Source organism: Hetaerina americana, unplaced genomic scaffold, assembly GCF_022747635.1.
Source record: "Hetaerina americana unplaced genomic scaffold, ioHetAmer1.1.p SCAF_4, whole genome shotgun sequence".
Taxonomy (NCBI): domain Eukaryota; kingdom Metazoa; phylum Arthropoda; class Insecta; order Odonata; family Calopterygidae; genus Hetaerina; species Hetaerina americana.
In genome coordinates this window covers 10,509,509-10,528,871 of record NW_027286985.1, presented here as the reverse complement: position 1 = coordinate 10,528,871, position 19,363 = coordinate 10,509,509, and the positions used below count along the sequence as shown (strand labels likewise).

The window sequence follows — 19,363 nt, the reverse complement described above, 5'->3', positions numbered from 1 at the left end:
CAGCCTACCCTCGTAATAAATTGAAATAGAATGATATGTTGTCAGCAAACCAGGATCAGCGACGAAGGAAGTAGCAAAAAAATATACAATCCATCTAAAAAAGGTATTTTAATGAAAGTTTTCAACTAAAACACCACAATATACGCCTAAAAATGAGGGAGTTTCAGAGGAACATACAACAAGTATAGTTGCATAACTTTTGGAATGCACGCTGTACCTTATAACATGGACGGACCATGGTGACAAAGAAAGGACTCATCGAATAATTAGGGGATATGATCTAAGAAGCATGGGAGAAGAAAGAACTCTGAGAAGAAGAATGGACTAGTTAATCCGATGCACTTCATAAAGCATCGGGGTCTGACGAAAACAGTCCTTGAGGGGGAATTAAACGGAAAAAATTGCTGAGGAAGACCAAAGGAAATGAGGAATATTGAAAAGGACAAGTAATGGCAGATGTGGAAAAGAATAAATTTGTAAGCATATAGAGTTTAGCAAATAAAATGATTGATTGGTGTTTCATCAAACTGATAAACAGGGATGTGGATTGTGATGAGTCACAATCTTTCAGTGCAAATTCAGTGAAAGGAAGGTAAATTCCAAGAAACCCCGGGAGATGCCGCGTTAGTAACTTTAAACGGAGTCACCCGCTGGTGTGTGTGTATTACAATATGGTAAGTGTGTATTACTATGCCACAATTTCAGAGTCTAAGAATCATTCGTCTTGATCGGGATCCTGGTCCAGGCGAATGATTTTTACACTCTGAAAGTATTGCGCTTCAAAGAAGATATTGCAGAATTTTATATTTTATTATGGATACTGGGACTATGCATATATGACTGAGGATTTCGTACCACAAGGATAATCATCAAATGGGAATGGGATATAGGGATCATGCCTACTCTCAGCGTAAGACACCAGAGGGGAAAGGATACCCGTCGAAGTAAGAGTACTACGTATACTGACTACTACGCATACTGAACCCAAGCAGCGGTAAGAATTCCACTAAAATTAAGAAAACTGGCTGAGTAGCCAGTACATCATAATTCACATCAATTTTCTATGCATTTATCGCGGTGAAGTTCGCCATTTCGGGTAAGCCATCTTATAATTGATGTTTGTCATCTTCTGTTGTTATTTTACAATTTTTTAAAAATTTTACCGTCATTGAATTAATTTCTCACAAAAAATATTCTTGTAATTTATCCTTGGCCTCCACATGCTTTGCTTTTTAATAATCCATTCCATCATTTTTTGCAGACTGTGATTGATGCACAATCAGAATATATACTTTATTAAGTTATTCTATACTTTATTACGAATAAATACTTTATTAAGAACAATAGTCCATTTTTTCAAGTTATTGTCATTTTTCATAGACTAATAATCTGTCTTTCAAATTAAATATTGGTTGGCTGCAGCCCTCCTTTGTTCTATGTACTGTACCAATTCAGACTATGCCACTACTAAGTGAAGGACTTGTCAACAATTACCACCAAGTCTTTTCAGTTCATATTCATAGCTATTCTGTAGCGACATATTTATATCGCTTTGAGTCTCATATTTCGCCTGCTGCTATCATAGCTGTCATAGAGATTTTCCTTGCAAAAGTTTTCATAACCCTCTTCATGATCTCCACTCAAGTGTTCGTCGCCCCAGACTACTGACTGCACGCCTCTTTAATCATGGCATTACATTCAGTGTTGAAGATTCACTTTCCTCCAGCAAAAGAAATTTTTATTCTCTCCAGCATTTTCAATTCTTTCCGAATGGCCTCTGACCCCAGCGTTTTCCCGCGAAAGAAGTTCGTCTTCCCAGCAAGGTGGTCCCGGTTCTGTGCGTGTTGTCTTTTCCTCTTGGACCAGTCCACAAGTCGCCCGACCTTACGAGCTGATATTGCGTTTGCGGGGTGCGGCGGGGGAGAGAGAGAGAGAGAGAGAGAGAGAGAGAGAGAGAGAGAGAGAGAGAGAGAGAGAGAGAGAGAGAGAGAGAGAGAGAGAGAGAGAGAGAGAGAGGAGGGTGGAAGGCCGGGACGGGAGGGAGGATAGGAGGAGGGGGGCGAGAGGATCAGCAGAAGAGGTAAAAGTCGCCCGGGGGAGGGGGTTCTTGCAGGTAGGAGACGGACGAACGGGCGGGAGGGAGGGAGGGAGAGGCATTTGAGTCGCCTCCGAGGTTGGTGTGTGTGTGTATATAGCGAGGGAGAGAGTGAGAGTGAGTGAGTGTCGCTAGTTCGTTCCCAACCTTCGAGACTGCCGCTCAAGATTTGTGCTTTTGACACGCGCCACCACGACCATGGGCAATTGGATCGAGAGGCCGGATCGGCGCCTGCCCCTTCTGCTGCTCTGCTTGGCGGGAGCATTGTTCCTCGCAACCGTGGTCCAGGCGAGGCCCAACGATCCACTGGAACCGGCCAACGGTAGGGTGGGAACTTACGGTCAAAAAAGTGCAGATGGGGGGAGAGTGGGGTCGGAATCTCGACGCCTGTGCATCAGTCTGCAAGTTAGGTCAATTCTTTTGTCGCCCAAATGGTAGACTCCAATCTGCTTAAGATTGTAATCGAATTATCTCAGTAATTACTTTTTATTTATTATGAGCTTTGTTTTGGTATTTTTACAGTTTCATATGAGCGGACGGTAATTGTTTCCCATCCAATAATGTGTCGAGCAAATAACAGGCTAATGACGACATTTCCGATATTTATTTTGATTTAATTTGAGGTTCGATTTGAGAATTTAAAAAAATATATATACTGCTGGAAAATGCACTGCGACCACGGATTGATAAGAAACCATTACTTGCAGGACAGAATGGCGATAATCCCCTCCTAGGCACGTGATTCCATTTTTCTATTACAGTACTCATTCTTCCTTATATATTTGTGCGAAAAAGATACGTGGCATATTTATAGGGAGAAAGGGGTCTGTGTTTGATTAAATGTCGGGGATGACTTTTTTTACATTTAAGCTTTTCTCAAATCCCTTTTACCATTTGGTTACTGGTTCTTAAACCACAATGTCCCCTGCCTCCTTGTCCATTCCTGGTGTTGGAACTTTATCTTGATCTTTGCGCGTAGGATAAAATTTAGTATTAAAATCTCGTTAGAATTCGCATATATAACTCAATTTGATTTCAAAAAGGCATTAGAAAAAAACTGAATCTGTTAAATGGCTACAGTTTAGACGCGTAATTTTTTTGTCATTGATCTCCTCTGTATTATCTCTCAGGGATAATGTGGTTTCAGATTGTGAGCCAATCTGTCGGTATGAAATGGTGATAAATGTGCCACGTATGGTGTTAGGTCAAGGTAATTAGATACAGTCAAGGACTAATTACCTGATTATTTTTACGGACACAGAGCTTCATTCAAACTTTTTAGTACCATGTGGACTTATTTGAAACTTTTTTATGTACTCAAAATAGAATTAGAGTGTAATTGTTGAACCGAGGGAGGATAAATTGATGCAAAACGATAAAAAAGGAATTCTGTGATGCTAAGTGTAATTATGTGGAGGTTAATCTCCATTGTGGGATGAGAATTTTCAAGTGATGTATTGCTGTAAAAGGATCGAGCGATGGAGATCTGCGTATTGCCGTGAGCTCGTGTAACAGGGGGTGTTGGGTCACTGGACTTCAGCGTAAATATTGACTGATTTGTCTTCCTTAATTGCATCATGTAGTGGTATCAAATTGAGTGAGGGAAAAACGATGCCTCAAACAATCATCATCTCAATCGATTCTGCGGTTTCGATGTTTATTTCAATGGTCTCTTGTCTGGCAATGTAATCCTGGGCTTGGATTATTCCTTCTTTGCCTGCGTTTCACTCGAATGATTCACACTTTCTTAATAGTTTCATTCGCGCTACCAATATTTGTCTTTGCAGTGTCTACAAAGTCTCGGCAATAGCCATGTTTTCATTCAATACGATTCTTCGCTACAAGGGCATATTTTCTTTCCTTCTAAACCATAAACACAGTAATCAACCCGAAGGTCGGTTTAGCAGGTGATGGTTGAGATCACCCAGTACTAAGCCCTAAACGGCGTGTGAAAATTCACACATCAGGGTAGGGGGGCCAGTTCCTTTCCCTGTGCCAGTTATGGTTTCCCAGGAAGACCTGGTACCCGAAAAATCACTTTAGCTTGGGTTGAGCTGCAGGTGCCCAGAGTGCCTTACCCTGGAATCGAACCCGGGACCCTGCGGTCAGCAATCCAACACCCTACCCACTGGACTACCGCGACCCACTCTTTCCTTCTATCATGTTAAATCCCGTAAAGAAGTCTTTGCGTGGATTATTCCAAGGGTCCCAGAAACAACAACGCGTGTTCAAAGTGAGGTCTAAATAACGCGAAATGTTACTTGACTACTTAATGAAAGACTTAATTAGAGATGATTACCCTTAATCACTCCTCCACGTGTACATTTAAAGCTCACATAAAAAATGGTAGAATAATTTCACTGATTTAAAACACAACCTGGGTAAACTTGAAGGTTTCAGGCTAAACTTCGTGGAAGGAAGCAAAAAAAAACATCCACAACATCGGCAGTAAAAAACGACCTTTTCCATAGAATTTTAAATTACGTTGAAAAATTCGTTGTTTCTTTCGATTTTATGGACAGTTACTTTTGGCGTTTACTGTGCTCATTCTTTCATTATCATTTCTTTTAGTGTGAAACTTTTGTTTCTTTAATGGTGACTTCGTTCTTCAATAGGGGAGGGCAAGGGAACAAGTTCGGACCGCGGATTACTGCTTTCCTGTCGGACGCTAAAATCATGAAATCACAGAGAGAGAGAGGGAGAGATAGAGTTTCTAAACAAATGATTATATTAAAAAATGAGGTGGGTAAGAGAAGAGTCAAAAAATGAAATCAGAAAATGGGGCACATTCCCAGTTTTATCGGCAGGGTCGTACGATGCACCGTATCTTCTCCCCCACTGACGCCCTTGACCCACACGAAAACAGCAGTGGAAACCACTTTAGAGCTCATCGGAGACGAGAAAAAAATATCCTGTTTTCATTCCCGGCTACTTGTTTTTAAGTGATTTCCTTGAGTTTTGGTGTATTTTATTTTTTTCATGGAGTGTCTTATTTCGGTGGTTTTATTAAGTCTAGCACGACAAATTTTCAAGACTTGTTGTATCCTGAATCAACCCCTGATGTTTGTCAAAGTTTCATTGGTGATCCCTACCGGAGCTTAAGCCTGTGTGTGTGGGTCGCTGACCGTTTGAGGAAACTTATTGAAAACCATGGACGTGGATCTGTGCTCACTCCCTCTTTCACTACCCTTTCTTTTATCGAGTAAGTTGGCTCTCTGACGCAACCACAAAAACCTTAAGCCGGGTGTGTATTAAGGTCATATCCCAACCATTATTTCATAGTCGTAGGAATATTTCTAATTACGATGGTTTTTGAATGAGCGATATTTATCCCTAATTCCCATCTGAATGAATTTCCCCCACGCCTTCTGGTTTGATGGAGATTTGCTTTCAGTTTTTTTAATTACCTCTTTCCCCGTCGTCGCTAACTATTTTCACTTACTTCTCGGGGAAATTTCAAACTCTTAGTCGGAAGATACGCAAGTTCTTCGTCTGTTTCCGACTAAGCAATCACTTAATAGACTTTTGTTGGAGATATGTATATAAATGTGAGAAAAAAATACGAGTACTCGATTTTTATTTATATTTAATCAGTTTACTGGGGAAAAAAGAGAAGTTATCACCATAGATTTCGCTAAAATTTATGGAAATTGTTACCATTTTGGACGTGTCAACGATCTAGTTTATGTATAAGAGATTTTAATCAAGTTTCACGCAGTCAGGTGAAGGGATTATAACAGCACGATGCATATAACGGTAATTTAGTACACCATAAAGACTTACCGCTTTTCAGATTCCATCAACAGAACGGTCATCACACCAAGTAACTGTATAGTTGTTAATAAACAATGACGAACGGCTTGCATGTGGTGAACTTTCCGTGAGTCGTGTTTGTGAGAAACTGCAATCTATCCGAAACTTTGACATGCTCCCCTAGCAAAAATAGGAAACCTAGCTAACCTAGCAAATGATGACTAGCTGTCGCAGATGTCGTGAGAAGGAAATGGAATGGTTTCGTAAATTTGGCCTAACTCCACTGAAATCCATGCTAATCTATTGAAGCAGCAAAAATGCAAATTGTGGGAACATGGCTTGCTCTAATTTCCTGAGCCAAAATTTTAAATCCATTTCATACAAAACTCTCACTTATCGCTCGTCAGTTCACTCACCCGTTCGTTAATAGCCCAAACTAAAACTATAGACAACTTTAAGCGAAATCCGTCAATGCAATCCACCTAATTCTTCTATCATCCTCTAGAATACCACTGGTGAGTGCTGCTAAATAGTAGCCATTTAAAGAAGAGGGATAAATGACATGACGTCATATATATATATATATATATATATATATATATATATATATATATATATAGATGAAGGGGGTATTGACTGACAGCGGGATGTTGAAGACTGTAATTGAGGGAAGAATGTTAGGCAAACGAGGAAAGGGAAGGAACAGGATAGGGGTGTTGGACGGGATGAAGGGAGGAAGAAAGTACTCAGAGCTGAAGAGGGGCCTAATGTAGAGTAGGATGTTGTTTTGCTAGGGGTCACAAATTATTTAATTAGTCATTATGTCCATCCAAAAACCTACCTTAACCGGTAGATTACCCAATAATATAGATATATGTGGGTCGCGGTGGTCCAGGGGGTAGAGCGTTGGACTACTGACCGGAGAGTCCCAGTTTCGATTCCCGGGCAGGGCACCCTGGGCACCTGCAGCTATGCGATTTTTCGGGTACCAGGTCTTCCTGGGAAACCATAACCAGCACAGGAAAAGGAACTGGCCCCCCCACCCTGATGTGTGAGTTTCACACGCCGTATATATGCATATATATATATATGCATGTATAGATGACATAGAAGAAATCACAAGAGCAATATAACGGGACAATAGAACACAAAATTAAACATGTAACACGTAATACATAGACGATACTCATATTGTAGATTTTTTGAGCTTTCGGCCTTCTCCAAGGCCTTCTTCAGGTAAAACTTATATATATATATATATATATATACTCATATATACAGAAACAGATATAAGGAAAAGGGATAGGAACACATATAAAGGACGAACACAACAGAGGTGGGGAAGGCGGAATCGAACGGATCACAAGAGTAAAAATATTTCCTCAACCGGGACTCGAACACCGGATCTTTCCACTTGCCGGGCGGATGCTCTTAACCTCTTGAGCTATCGAGGATAGTCAATTTACCCTGAGATCCGTGGGTCTAATATGTCGCCAAGCGCCCCGATTCTTTCAGCCAAGAGATGGCGTCAGGGGGCTGTTTCACCCACCAAAGGAGAAATAGACAATACACAAGGAAAGGAAAGGACAGTGGGTTAGAATTCATACAACATCATACAGGAAAGGAACAGTACGTTTCGTGGCACGCATAGCCAGAAGAAAGAGATGAGCCACATTGGCCAAATACACATTCAAACACGAAATCCCGCCAAACGGCGAATAAATACTCATATATACAGAAACAGATATAAGGAAAAGGGATAGGAACACATATAAAGGACGAACACAACAGAGGTGGGGAAGGCGGAATCGAACGGATCACAAGAGTAAAAATATTTATAAATATCGGGGCGCTTGGCGACATATTAGACCCACGGATCTCAGGGTAAATTGACTATCCTCGATAGCTCAAGTGGTTAAGAGCATCCGCCCGGCAAGTGGAAAGATCCGGTGTTCGAGTCCCGGTTGAGGAACATGTTTCTGATCATCCTATACAGTAGTAGACAGTTATTCTGGCATTGGTTTGGACCATTAAACTGTTTTGAATGGGAATACGATTCACGATCGCGATTTTGAAAGTTTTTTTTACGAAAGTCACCGTGTGGAAATTGGTCGGTCCTTACATTGTGACCTACACATAATTGTCATGGAATGTGCTTTCTCATTTGTGTTCTTGTTCTTTGTACGACCACGTGGCTAATTTGTGAGAGGGAAAAGAGAAAATCATTCTATCAAATTGCCAGTTCTGCACTCTCTTTCACTTATTTCATCACGACGGACCAATCTCATAAAATGGGGCATAGACAAGTGTTAATCAATCTGCCGACATATATGTATGATAAGTTTTAGTTTCGCTTTGTTGCCTTCGAGGCTGGATGAACGACCAACTGATTATTATTAGCGTCCCTGTAACTATGCTTGTCATCAAAACAATAGTCAACCCATTCGCCATTAATTGAGATTGGTTTATTATTTTATGTTAATTCCCTTGCTTCACTGCTAAGATTATTCAATCTAATGCGAAGCGACACCTTCTCTGATGAAATTAATGTATCGTAACATATATCCACTTTTAGGTTTCTCTGATATAACCCCAAGCATTCTTGCGTATCTAACCGTTAATTGTGAATATGCGTATTCCTTTGAAAGGTTAACATTAAAGGAATTACATAAGTCACTCCTGACGTGTGGTAAGACCTTGCTAATGGCATCTGCTTCGTCAGTTTATCAAAGGGAATGCATTTTGCCTGAATTACGATAACACTTCCGTCCTTCATCTCCGCGGATCTACTCCACTCAACGCGATTTATATTCATTCAAGATCCAATGATCACACTCTATAATGACTAAACATAGCCAAAAATAAAAAAATGCTATTAATAGAATAATAAAATCATGTTTTTAGCATGAGATTAAATTTTTGTATAAATTTCCGAATTGTCAATTTAAATGTTACTAAAATGATCGCTTTCCTATATTTCTTACGTGTTGAATCTCCATCGTAACTTATCTCGCCTTCTCATACAAATATTTCATTATTTACCTTAATGGACTCTTTCTTTCTTATTACAACATTTTATATCTTATCATTCGATTCTTTTCGCAATGGTCATAATTGTTAAGTGCCAACGAATGCGAGATGTGAAAAATAATTCACAAGATTATTTTTCACGAGATAATTTTGGAGTATATACATGATATTGTTGATAAAAAAAAAGAATTCGCTATAAAGATAAGTAAAGTGGGCCAAAGATGATAAAATTGGTTAACTGAGGGTTATGCTGCATCTTATCATCACGGGAGGCTAAATTGTCCTTAATTCGGCGATGTAGGACAAACTCATGACGTAAAATGGTCCATTTACGACTCATCTCAGGGTATCAAAGCTGCGAATCGGAACGTGATCATGATCACATCGCGGGTACTATAGATCTTAAGATTGATCAACATGCCAATTAGTAACACGAAACAAAAAAGCCAGTGAAATAATACGATTTGGATAACCATTTACAGAGAGATAAAAATAACTTTTCCTTGAAAGGTAAATTGAAATTAGAACGTTAAAACATCACTTTCGTTGACAGAAATGTCTTCAGAATGGCGTTTCTCATTAGATAGGCAGCGTGATTATTTCGAGAAAACTTAAATGCCCGAGAAAAACAAACTAAAAGGCATTTAACGTGGGCTTGCTATCTTGAAGATTGGACAGCTTCAAATTCACACGTGGAATGTAGAAACCAAGTTCTGTCACGCAATATAGCACTAACTTGTATTTATCTGAACTCAAGAAATAAAAAAATCACCAAGAGATAATTGAAATTCTCTTCTAATTTCTTTGCGCATCATTCCAATGTGAGCTGTTTTCTTTGACCCCATATATTGTCTGTTTAAGATGACACCTTGATAAACAAATTTCCTTCAAGCTAATAATGGAACCCTTGGTATTTATGTGGTTCTCAGTAAGATTTATGTGCATATGGAGATCTCTAAATTTTTTGATCGAACAAGCTGATTAGACGCCTAATTACACAAGCAAAACTTTTAATGGACATTTGAAACCCCTGGATGTAAAAACACCCTAATTAACAATTGATTTCTTGCGACCCATGAAAAGAGAAATTATTACATTTACATTCACTTCGGCATCTGTGAATCTGACATGTTGAATAGTTCACTGACAAATAATTGAGTTTATTCTTTTAACGTCGAGAGTCTTATTCATTAGTCGTTATTTTGACCTCGGTAGACAGCTCACGGTTATAAATTCAAAAGAAAATGACTAAATGAGTGATGATTAAAAAAATTCCGATTTCATCCGTTAGATTCTTTTCTACGTCTACATCTACATAATGCCCCCCAAGCCGTCGCAAGGACGTGTGGCAGGGGGGGGTTGGGTCACCAGCCATTCTAAATATATTCCCTCTACTCTTTCCTCATGCACCTGGCACAGCACGATCCACCAAAACCTGCGTGGAAAAGGGACGACCGAACACCAATCATGCAACATGCCTACATATATTACGAGTATTACATGGTTAGCTTACATGGTTGGTCACAGCTTTTTCTCTGCCTACACCAAGAGGAGATGAAAATACATTAAAAGATGGCAGGCACACATGAAATTCAGACACTTATTACGGGTTAGTATTCTACAAATTCCGGTCGGGCAATTCACAAATACAATAGACTTAATATACGAGTGCATTCACCCACACCCCACCTGGGACAAGGGCGCACGGCGAGGGGCGTTATGACGCCAGACATGGGGAGTGTTTTTTAGGTCAACCCCAATCAAACTCAAGGTTGGTTTAATAGGGGAAATGTATAGTTCACTTAATAATAAACCCAACGACTTGTGATATTCAAACAGTAGAGTAGGGAGTTAATTCCCCCCCCCCTGTCTCATCTCTGGTTTCGCAGGAAGAATTGCCAGAAAATTCGCACAACATGGGTAAAGCTGGGGGTGGCCAGAGCGGTCCCCGCGAAACGAACGCGGAAAACCAGTAGCCCACTACCCGAACCCCTGGACTACCACGTTCCCCTTATTTAAAGTTATAATCTTATATATAATTTAAATTTAATGCTTTCTGTCCATTTGTGAAAGCTACGTTTTCAATTGAAGACGTTACGAGAGACTTAAAACTGGGAAAACAATGTGTCTGATAAGTGGATTCTCCGTCTTCGGATTGAGATGAATTTCACTATTTCAAATCCGATTCAATTCTTGTAACACTCTAATATTTGAAACATATCGTGCCACTCGAGAGAATTACTTTTATCAATTTGCGATTTTTTTTTCAACAAATTAACTTTTTCGCTTTCATATTGATGCATGCTTTCGGCATATAGTGTGAAAAGATTAAAACAATTAAAAAAAACTTTTATCGGTTTTTTCTCTTCTGAGGTTTTTACTGATTAAACATACGATATTCTAGACAAAACTTAAGAACGGTAGTTTGTCGACCCCGGTGGCAGCGGGGTAACGTCCTCGTCTCCCATTCCAAGGGTCGCGGGTTCGATTCCCGCCTGGGTGAGTTTCCCTCCATCTAGGGCTTGGGTGTTTGTAAATGTGACCATTGTTACCGTTGTTAATAGTTCGATGTAAATGCCAAAATATGCTGTTTTCGGACTAATACTGAATAAATAAATAAATTATCGGTAAGGGTAAGTTTCAGGTGAACACAGACTGTACTTCACACTGCTACGTTTACCTTAAGCCATGACTAACATGATAGCAAATATCCTTAAATAATATATCAAAATGAATCTTTCCTAAACTCTTTTAGAAAGGTTCATAAAAATGTTTAATAATGACATTAAAGGTATTGCCCCAATCTATTTAGGTAGAAAAGACCAGAGCACGCATAAGATCAGGGAGCTAGATACCAGTACAGATAAATACAAATACTTTCACCGGACAATCAGGAATCATAATAGTAAGAAACCAATATGACTATTAAAATATTAAATACATTCGATTTACAAGTCAGGACAAGATTGAATGCTGCGTAGGTATAAGTTATATTCGTAGGTGCATGTGTGTATTAGTTGATAGTGTATGAATTTGCATGCGTGTAAGGTGAAAACATTTTCTCACGAATATCGCATTCGAATCTGTCGGTGTAGGTTTGCATACATTTGTTGTTTTGGCATGTGGTTTTATTCTCTTTTACGGGTGGTGACCTAACATCCCCCGCCACACGTCCTTGCGGCGGCTTGCGGGGTATTGTTCGTGTATGTAGATGAATTCTGCACACTGTCTACTTCCCTTAACAGCATACAAGACGCCTATTCTCTGTTTTTCCCTCCAACTTGCTTTCCCGGCATTATACATTTGTAGTTGTAAGCATCCCATTGTTTCTCTCAGTACGTATCTCATGCGGTCACTTGCCCTACCTTCTTCGAATTATTAATATTTACGCGTCTGTTATTCGCCGGAGTGCGCCCCGCATGAACGGCGAGGGCATTTAGTGTAGGTATCTCCACGAACAGATCCTCGCCCCTGTCCCTGATGGACTTGCCTCATCCATTGTCCCTGCTCCGCACGGCGTCCTCGCGCCATTAACGGCATAACATAGCATGTCAACTGTTTGTTTATTGATACTTTTTGACAGATGGAGGACGATGGTGAGGCACGGAAATACATCATTAACTCTACTAATGTTTAATAGAACCATACTTGAATGTTCGAATCTTTGGATTAAAAGTTTCGTTACCTACGTTACAATGGTTAAGTTTTTGGAGGCGCCATGATCCGTTCCTTCAATTTTAAAGCCCTGATGTGAAATTCTCTAGGTCTTCGGTAAAACCTCATATACTCGTATGTAAATAAGAAATAGTTTCCATGAGAGTTAATGGATTTTTCCAATGGATAATGCGATGTATTTCGACTTGGAACATTTACAACATTGAAGTCACTTTAAATTTAACAATCACATCATGTTTGTCTGAACATTTCATTTAAAATAAATATCAGTTCCACAAAATGTTGCCTTAAATTCAGAATGATCTTGGGATTACGTAAAAAAATATAATCATCAGTGATCATATTGTTGAAGCCTCTGATTGTTGCGAAATCACGATTTATTATTGGAAGGGATCGAAGGGGTTTGGGATGGTGCGGTGGCTAACGTACTGGCTTTCCGCCGAGAGGGTTCGAATCATGGCGACGATAGATATTTTTCAGTGGTATCCCGATCCCTACTTGAGGTGCTTTGTGGAGATAATTTTGAGTGAATGCGACGTCCGTCGGATGGGATGTTAAACTGCGGACCCCTTGGCGCCTTTCGTTAAGAGTAGGCTAATGCCAACGCCGGGTTTCTCTCCACCCTTCATCCTTTCCCGTCCATCCCTAATGGCGCAAATTACCTCAGCTGTCGGTCGCCTCCCTTAAATCTATTACTAAGGGATCAAAAATGATAAGGTAGTGCCATTTTTCAGGCGGTGAAACCTTATATTCATTGCCATTGTTCTCCACACAGCATATGCCTTCTTTTTTAGAGTCTTGTATTTATATAACTCTTATATTTTCCACCGCCCCTTGCTCAGCATTCCTGGCCGACGACACATGCCATGTCCAACGCTCCACTTGCTTTTTTGTCGATGACTCAACAGTCGCAAAAAACTATTCCCGTTTTATCAATCTCCAGCGACCAAGTTGAAAAACCTAAATATAATGCGGATTTATATTTCTGTGTTTTGTCTAATTGCTCATGTTACTCACACATTGCGCAAAATATTTGGCCGTCCTAGAGCCAATCCCGATTTCATGACGGATTTCGTGAAAGATTATTAGTCAAATGGAAAAAAAACGGTAATGTTGATTCTTATTTCAATTGAGTAGACGTTGGAAGCGCTGTATGTATTTTTGTTTCACTAGCAGGGGAGGAATACTTACGTGAGATTACGGTACGAGCATAGTACTGTAATCAGCTACTACCATCGTGTTACGTACTTATGGTAAGTCGCAAATAGAAATCAAGAGCAATGGAATACTTTTCGAAAGATGTTTTAATTCTACGCTGTAAAATCGTGAACAATCGACCGTAGGTACTGATAAGCATTGCAAAAGTATTCCATCAGTCTGCCTGATGAACGAATGCATGCGGTTTCACTCGTAACTGTGTGGGTGAGTATAACTAGATTGAGTTCATGCGCATTGTACCCCAATTCACGCTACTTTTCGGGACTCTCATGAAGTGCTTTGGGTTTGACAACGACTTCAGGCTCCCTTCCAAGGATTTACTATTCGTCGTAGGAGGGTGGATTCAATTATTCTCCAGACCTTCATTGTTTGCGTCAATTCGTCCTCATTACCGAAAAAGATTGAAAAGAATTTAGTGATAGCGTTTAAAACACTGTCGCGAGAAATTTCACTCTCTTCACCGCAGATAGTATTGGCCTTTCGGTCGGTTAATAAACTCTTTTTAACGGCCTTTAAATACGTTCTTCCATTACTTGAAAGGAATGTTCATAAAGTTAACTTTTTTTTCGTACGATGGAGATGGATAAGAATCAGACCGTTTGTGTGAGGCATTAATAAAAACGAAATGTGGGTTGACAATCTTCAAGGATTCTTAGAAGTTGAGATTTCATGAATGCGTTTAACGAGTGATGGGAGTGTCCATATTGTGACTTGGAATTCCCCTTCATTTTAACTTGTCCTTCGAGACAGCAGGATATGTCGACACCAAAGTGTATTAAAAACAAAGGTGATGAACCCATTCAAATATACCCAGGGGAGTTCTGGTGTTTCATTAATTTCAGAACGGAATACGTTTTAAGGTTCCCGCGTTTGCACGTGCCATGGTTGTGAAATAACGGAACAAGACCAAATTCATATGCATTGAAAGTGTGGAATATTATCATGTGTGTATATTTAAAAATAGAATGAAGGCTTATTTTTGCTCATACTACAAAAGTCAAAAAGCATAATTTAATTTACCTACGTCTTCCTCGCTCAAATTAGATAAGCAGAGATATTTTTTTGCAAATTAGGGACTCGATGAAAACTAGGTGATCATTTTAATTGAATCTGAATTCGGTGGCAAGAAACAGCTACAAAGGTAAACATTGACGTGTAGAATTATAAGAAGATATATTTCGGCTTCATTATACACATAATGCCGTCGTGTAGTCTGTTTCCAATTAAAATATACGTTAATCGGTAGATTACCAATAACAATAAATTACTGATTGACTAAAAGCCTCATCTAGCTAGGATATGACAGCAGATGATTCAACACCAGGCATGCAACATTAAAAATTAAGTCATGCTTAGCTGTTAGATGGCAATAAATATACATATAATATTTCAAATAAGACAATAATTTTGTACAATTACTTAGAATTATAAAAATTCTTTTTTTCTCTTATCGCGGTTATTTGCAGTTATTCTGATTCCTTATCGTTCGTTGGAGAAATGATATTTTAAATCTGTATGCTATAGCACTGAAAAAATAAACTTTTTAAAAAGTATTTACTTAAAAAGTATTTTTTCACACAAAAAACTTTATTCTACCACTACCGGTTTCGATGCATAGGTGACATTATCAGGTATCAGGCTAGACATCGTCATACCTGGTGATGTCGCCTATGTGTCGAAACAGGCAGTAGTACAAATATTGTATATTATAATATTGTAATGTACAAATATTATATAATTAAGTTTTGTGTGAAAAATATTAAGTTTATTTATTCAGTGATCATGAATTTTCCCAGAGTGGAGCCTCAAACCATCGTATTCCATCTGTTATATGTTTAATCTCTCCCACCGTAGTGCAACGACACTAATTACACATTTTCAACTACATCGCTAAAGAGACAAAACTCCAATTTATGCAAGCAAATCTTTTTTAACTTTCGCCTTTTTTAATCTAACTTTGATCCTCCTCCTCTTGTAATATTGATACGCCACTCCGTTTATCATTAAAATGTTTTTAAAATCTAGCTCCTCTATGCTGCACTCGACCATAATTTGGTATTCAAAACAACTTCGTTGGGATCACATATGTATATTAGTAGCGAGGTTTTCTGCTTTTAAACGGCGGGGTTTTTTTGGCTTTATCTCCGACAGATAAGATTAGAGCTTACCTTAATAATATTTGGGGTCAGCCTTGCCTCTGGAGAGATTCGGACGCAAGGACTACGAATTATCTTACCTTACCTTACTTACTGCTCAATATTTAATTCTTTTCCGGGGAAAAATGGAAAGTTTTGCAGTGCCAATTCTTGTACATCTGAATAATTGGTAGTTTTACTATGAGCAATGAAGTCCAATTTGAATTTTGGACTATTAAATTGCGACTATTAAATTATTTGGACTATTAAAACGTATCAATTAGACTATTAAAATGTCTTAAATTCCAGCATCGACTAAGGGAATGGACAAATCTGGTCGTTCTGCCCTTTGGGAAAGCGACACCGTTGTAATTGAATCAAACATGTCCTCGTTTCTTTAATAATTTGACAATTTGAAAATATACGTACGAGCGTACCGGGGCGGGGCTTACGACCGTGAGGGGACTGGTTTAAATGTTTCTCACGATGCGAGGCGTTTCGACTGGTTCTTAGTTAAATATTCCAAATGCGCGTCGGTGCGACCCAGCTAGGTGCCATCCCCGATATAAACCGGGCCTAAAAACATTGAAGACGTCCCCGTTCACCGAGGCCAAGGTGATTGAACGTCTTCTGCATGTGTTTCAATTCTCTTTCGCATCACGCGGTCGATGGGCAACGATTGGAGAGTTTTCTGCCGCTCCTAAGGTCGCTTTTGTTTTCCCTGGAGGCCAGGCGTTTTTTCGAATTGGATAAACTAGGTCAAGTTGACTCTAATGCACGACTGGAATCTAGCACCGTCCGTACTATTATTCACTATTGTCCGCCGTCCGTCTCGTGTCGTTCACCGGCGTCACATAACATCAGCCCCCGATCCGCCTCTCGCACGAAAGGGGAGACTGAGTCAAGGTCATGCGCCAAGGCAAGCAGCAAGGGAGGGAAGGATTTGGTGGGAGAGATCGTATCGGAGTGCATAGAAATGCCGGAATGCATTTAGATTCGGGCGCGTCCAGGGTGACTATCCGGTGAAAGCCGTCTTAAAACTTCCTTGTAGTTAGGACATAAAAGAATTTGAACGAAGTAGGACAGGCTGTGAAATACATTCAGGATTGTGAGCAAGTAAATTTAAGTTTCTACTCTAGAGACACACATCTCGGATTGGTGCAAGGAATGGAGATTTTTGCTTGATTCCAAAGAAACTGCGGGAGATGCCGCAACAGTAGCTTTTAACGGAGTCATCCGCTAATGTGCATTTCAATGCAACAATTTCAGAGTGTAAAAATCATTCACCTTGACTGGGATTCGAACCCGGATCCCTCAATGCCCGGTCGAGTGCTTTGGCCAGTTGAGATTTTTACACTGTGTAATTGTTGCATTGAAATGCACATTAGCGGATGAATCCGTTAAAAGTTACTGCTGCGGCATCTCCCGCAGTTTCTTTGGAATTTGTCGAGGCATAAACAGCCTATGTGTTTAAAAGTTGGCTTTAACCTCGTGGACTGTGGCGCGTCGCACACGACTACGAATGCCTGTGACAATTTATGTACGGTATTTCGTCACAACATCTTGTTCCTTTAAAAGCCCCCAAAATTTTAGAGTTTAAAAGGACGCCTCGATAGCTTAACTGGATAAAGCACTCGACCGGACATTGAAGGATCTGGGTTCGAATCCCGGTCAAGGCGAATGATTTTTACACTCTGAAATTGTTGCATTTATACTCAATGTAGACAAATGCGTAGTTTTGAAATTTTGGAGCAAAGGAAGTGGTGAACAGTGCATAAACTATGAAAAGATGGTTCAGTGCTAATTACGACCAATAAAGTTAAATATTTGGGGGTTATTCTAACACCACGCCTTTCATAGGGAGCACATATCAGGACAACATGTGGATCAGCTTTAATGAAACTCGGCTTCATAAAACGGGTGGTGAGAAAATGTAATGAAAAAGTTAGAGGTGTTTTTTTGCTCTTGTTAGATCTCATTTGGAATATGCCGCAAGTATGTTGGATCCTTGGGAGAAAATTTGGCAAAAAGAATTAGATAAAGTCCAGAGAAAATCCGCCAGATTGGTTAAAAATTGTTATGATAAGAATACAAGTTTGACAGATCTCTTAGGGGATTTAGGCTGGGAACCACTTGAAGTGCGGAGAGAACAAGCGAGGCTTAGACTTTTAGAAAGGTTCAGAACAAACGAGTTTAACTATGACACTGAAGGAATTATAATGGCCCCACACTACTTAGGTAGATCAGACCACAACGATAAAATAAGGGAGATAGATTCCAGTACAGATAGATACAAATACTTATTCTTTCCCCGAAAAATCAGAAATTATAACAATAAGAAACCGAAGTCACTTTAGAAATATTAAAAACATTGAATTTACAAGTCGGAACAAAATGAAACATAGCAAAGACATCAGGTTTATCGCTAGGTTCATGTGTATGTTAGTTGGTGTAAGTAATTGCACGTTTGTGGGTTGTAAGGGTTTTTGCATAATGTATACCATGTTTTGTTTATTGATTGTATAAAATTGTGGCTTCTACATGCGGCTTTTTGTTTTTTAATTACCGGTGGTACCCTAACACCCCCCGTCACACGCCCTTGCGGCGGCTTGCGGGACGTTAAGTTGATGTAGATGTAGAATTTTTATGAAACTTGCACGAAATATATTGCTGGAATAAGAATCTTCATCGTTTTGCCCGAAACGATTTCGAGTTACTTTTAAACCATTGTATCGAATCATTACAAGCATACGTAAGTCCTTCATGAAAATGAACATGATGATGAAGCACTACTTGGAGAAATCACGCTGTACCCACGTGAATCTTGACACGTCTAGATGGATCACACGATTTAAACACCATTGTGTCACGAAAGCAGAGAACGTCTAGAATTATTTTTTTTGAGATAGTGACAGTTTCATCGCCGGAGGGTGTCATGAGAATCAAATTTTGGCGAAATAACAGTGTCGTGATTTCCGGATGGGATGATGGCCGTGGTTAGGAGGAAGCAGTCCTCTCCCGAGGCTAGTGCTTCTCTTTGCCCTCGTAACCAGTCACCAACACACCCACGGCATAGAAATCAGCCAGCTCCGAACGTGACCGGCATAGAAGGGACGCTTGAGTATCAGGTGATCCGGAGGTAGAAGTTATTTCGCTCAATCACCACCTAGTAAGGATTAAAAAGAAAGCAATACATCGGCGTATCAAGTAGAAGGGCAGTTGAGCCCATTCGAAATCAAAAGTTGAACGTCTACAAGTCTTGTAAATCTACGCGACAATCCTCCGCGGCGTGTGGCGGAGGGTGTTACGGAACCAGCCGTGCATGAAAATATATGAATTCTTAAATGCATATGAATATATATTTACTCATATGCCTACACATACATGCCTACATAAATCATGTAATAACACCTGTTTGTCAAATTAATTAAACTTTGGGTTTCAAATAAATATCTCT

At 39.7% G+C, this 19,363-nt stretch overlaps 1 protein-coding gene across 1 annotated transcript in view; it reads left to right on the top strand.

Annotated features, from left to right (window-relative positions):
* The first annotated feature begins 2,243 nt into the window (after positions 1-2,243).
* Positions 2,244-19,363, top strand: part of LOC139691825 (alkaline phosphatase-like) — a 78,805-nt gene continuing 61,685 nt past the window's right edge. The window contains exon 1 of the mRNA XM_071589716.1: positions 2,244-2,417. Within this exon, the coding sequence (XP_071445817.1) occupies positions 2,294-2,417 (124 nt within the window). The 5' untranslated portion in view covers positions 2,244-2,293. The remainder of the gene's footprint in view (positions 2,418-19,363) is intronic.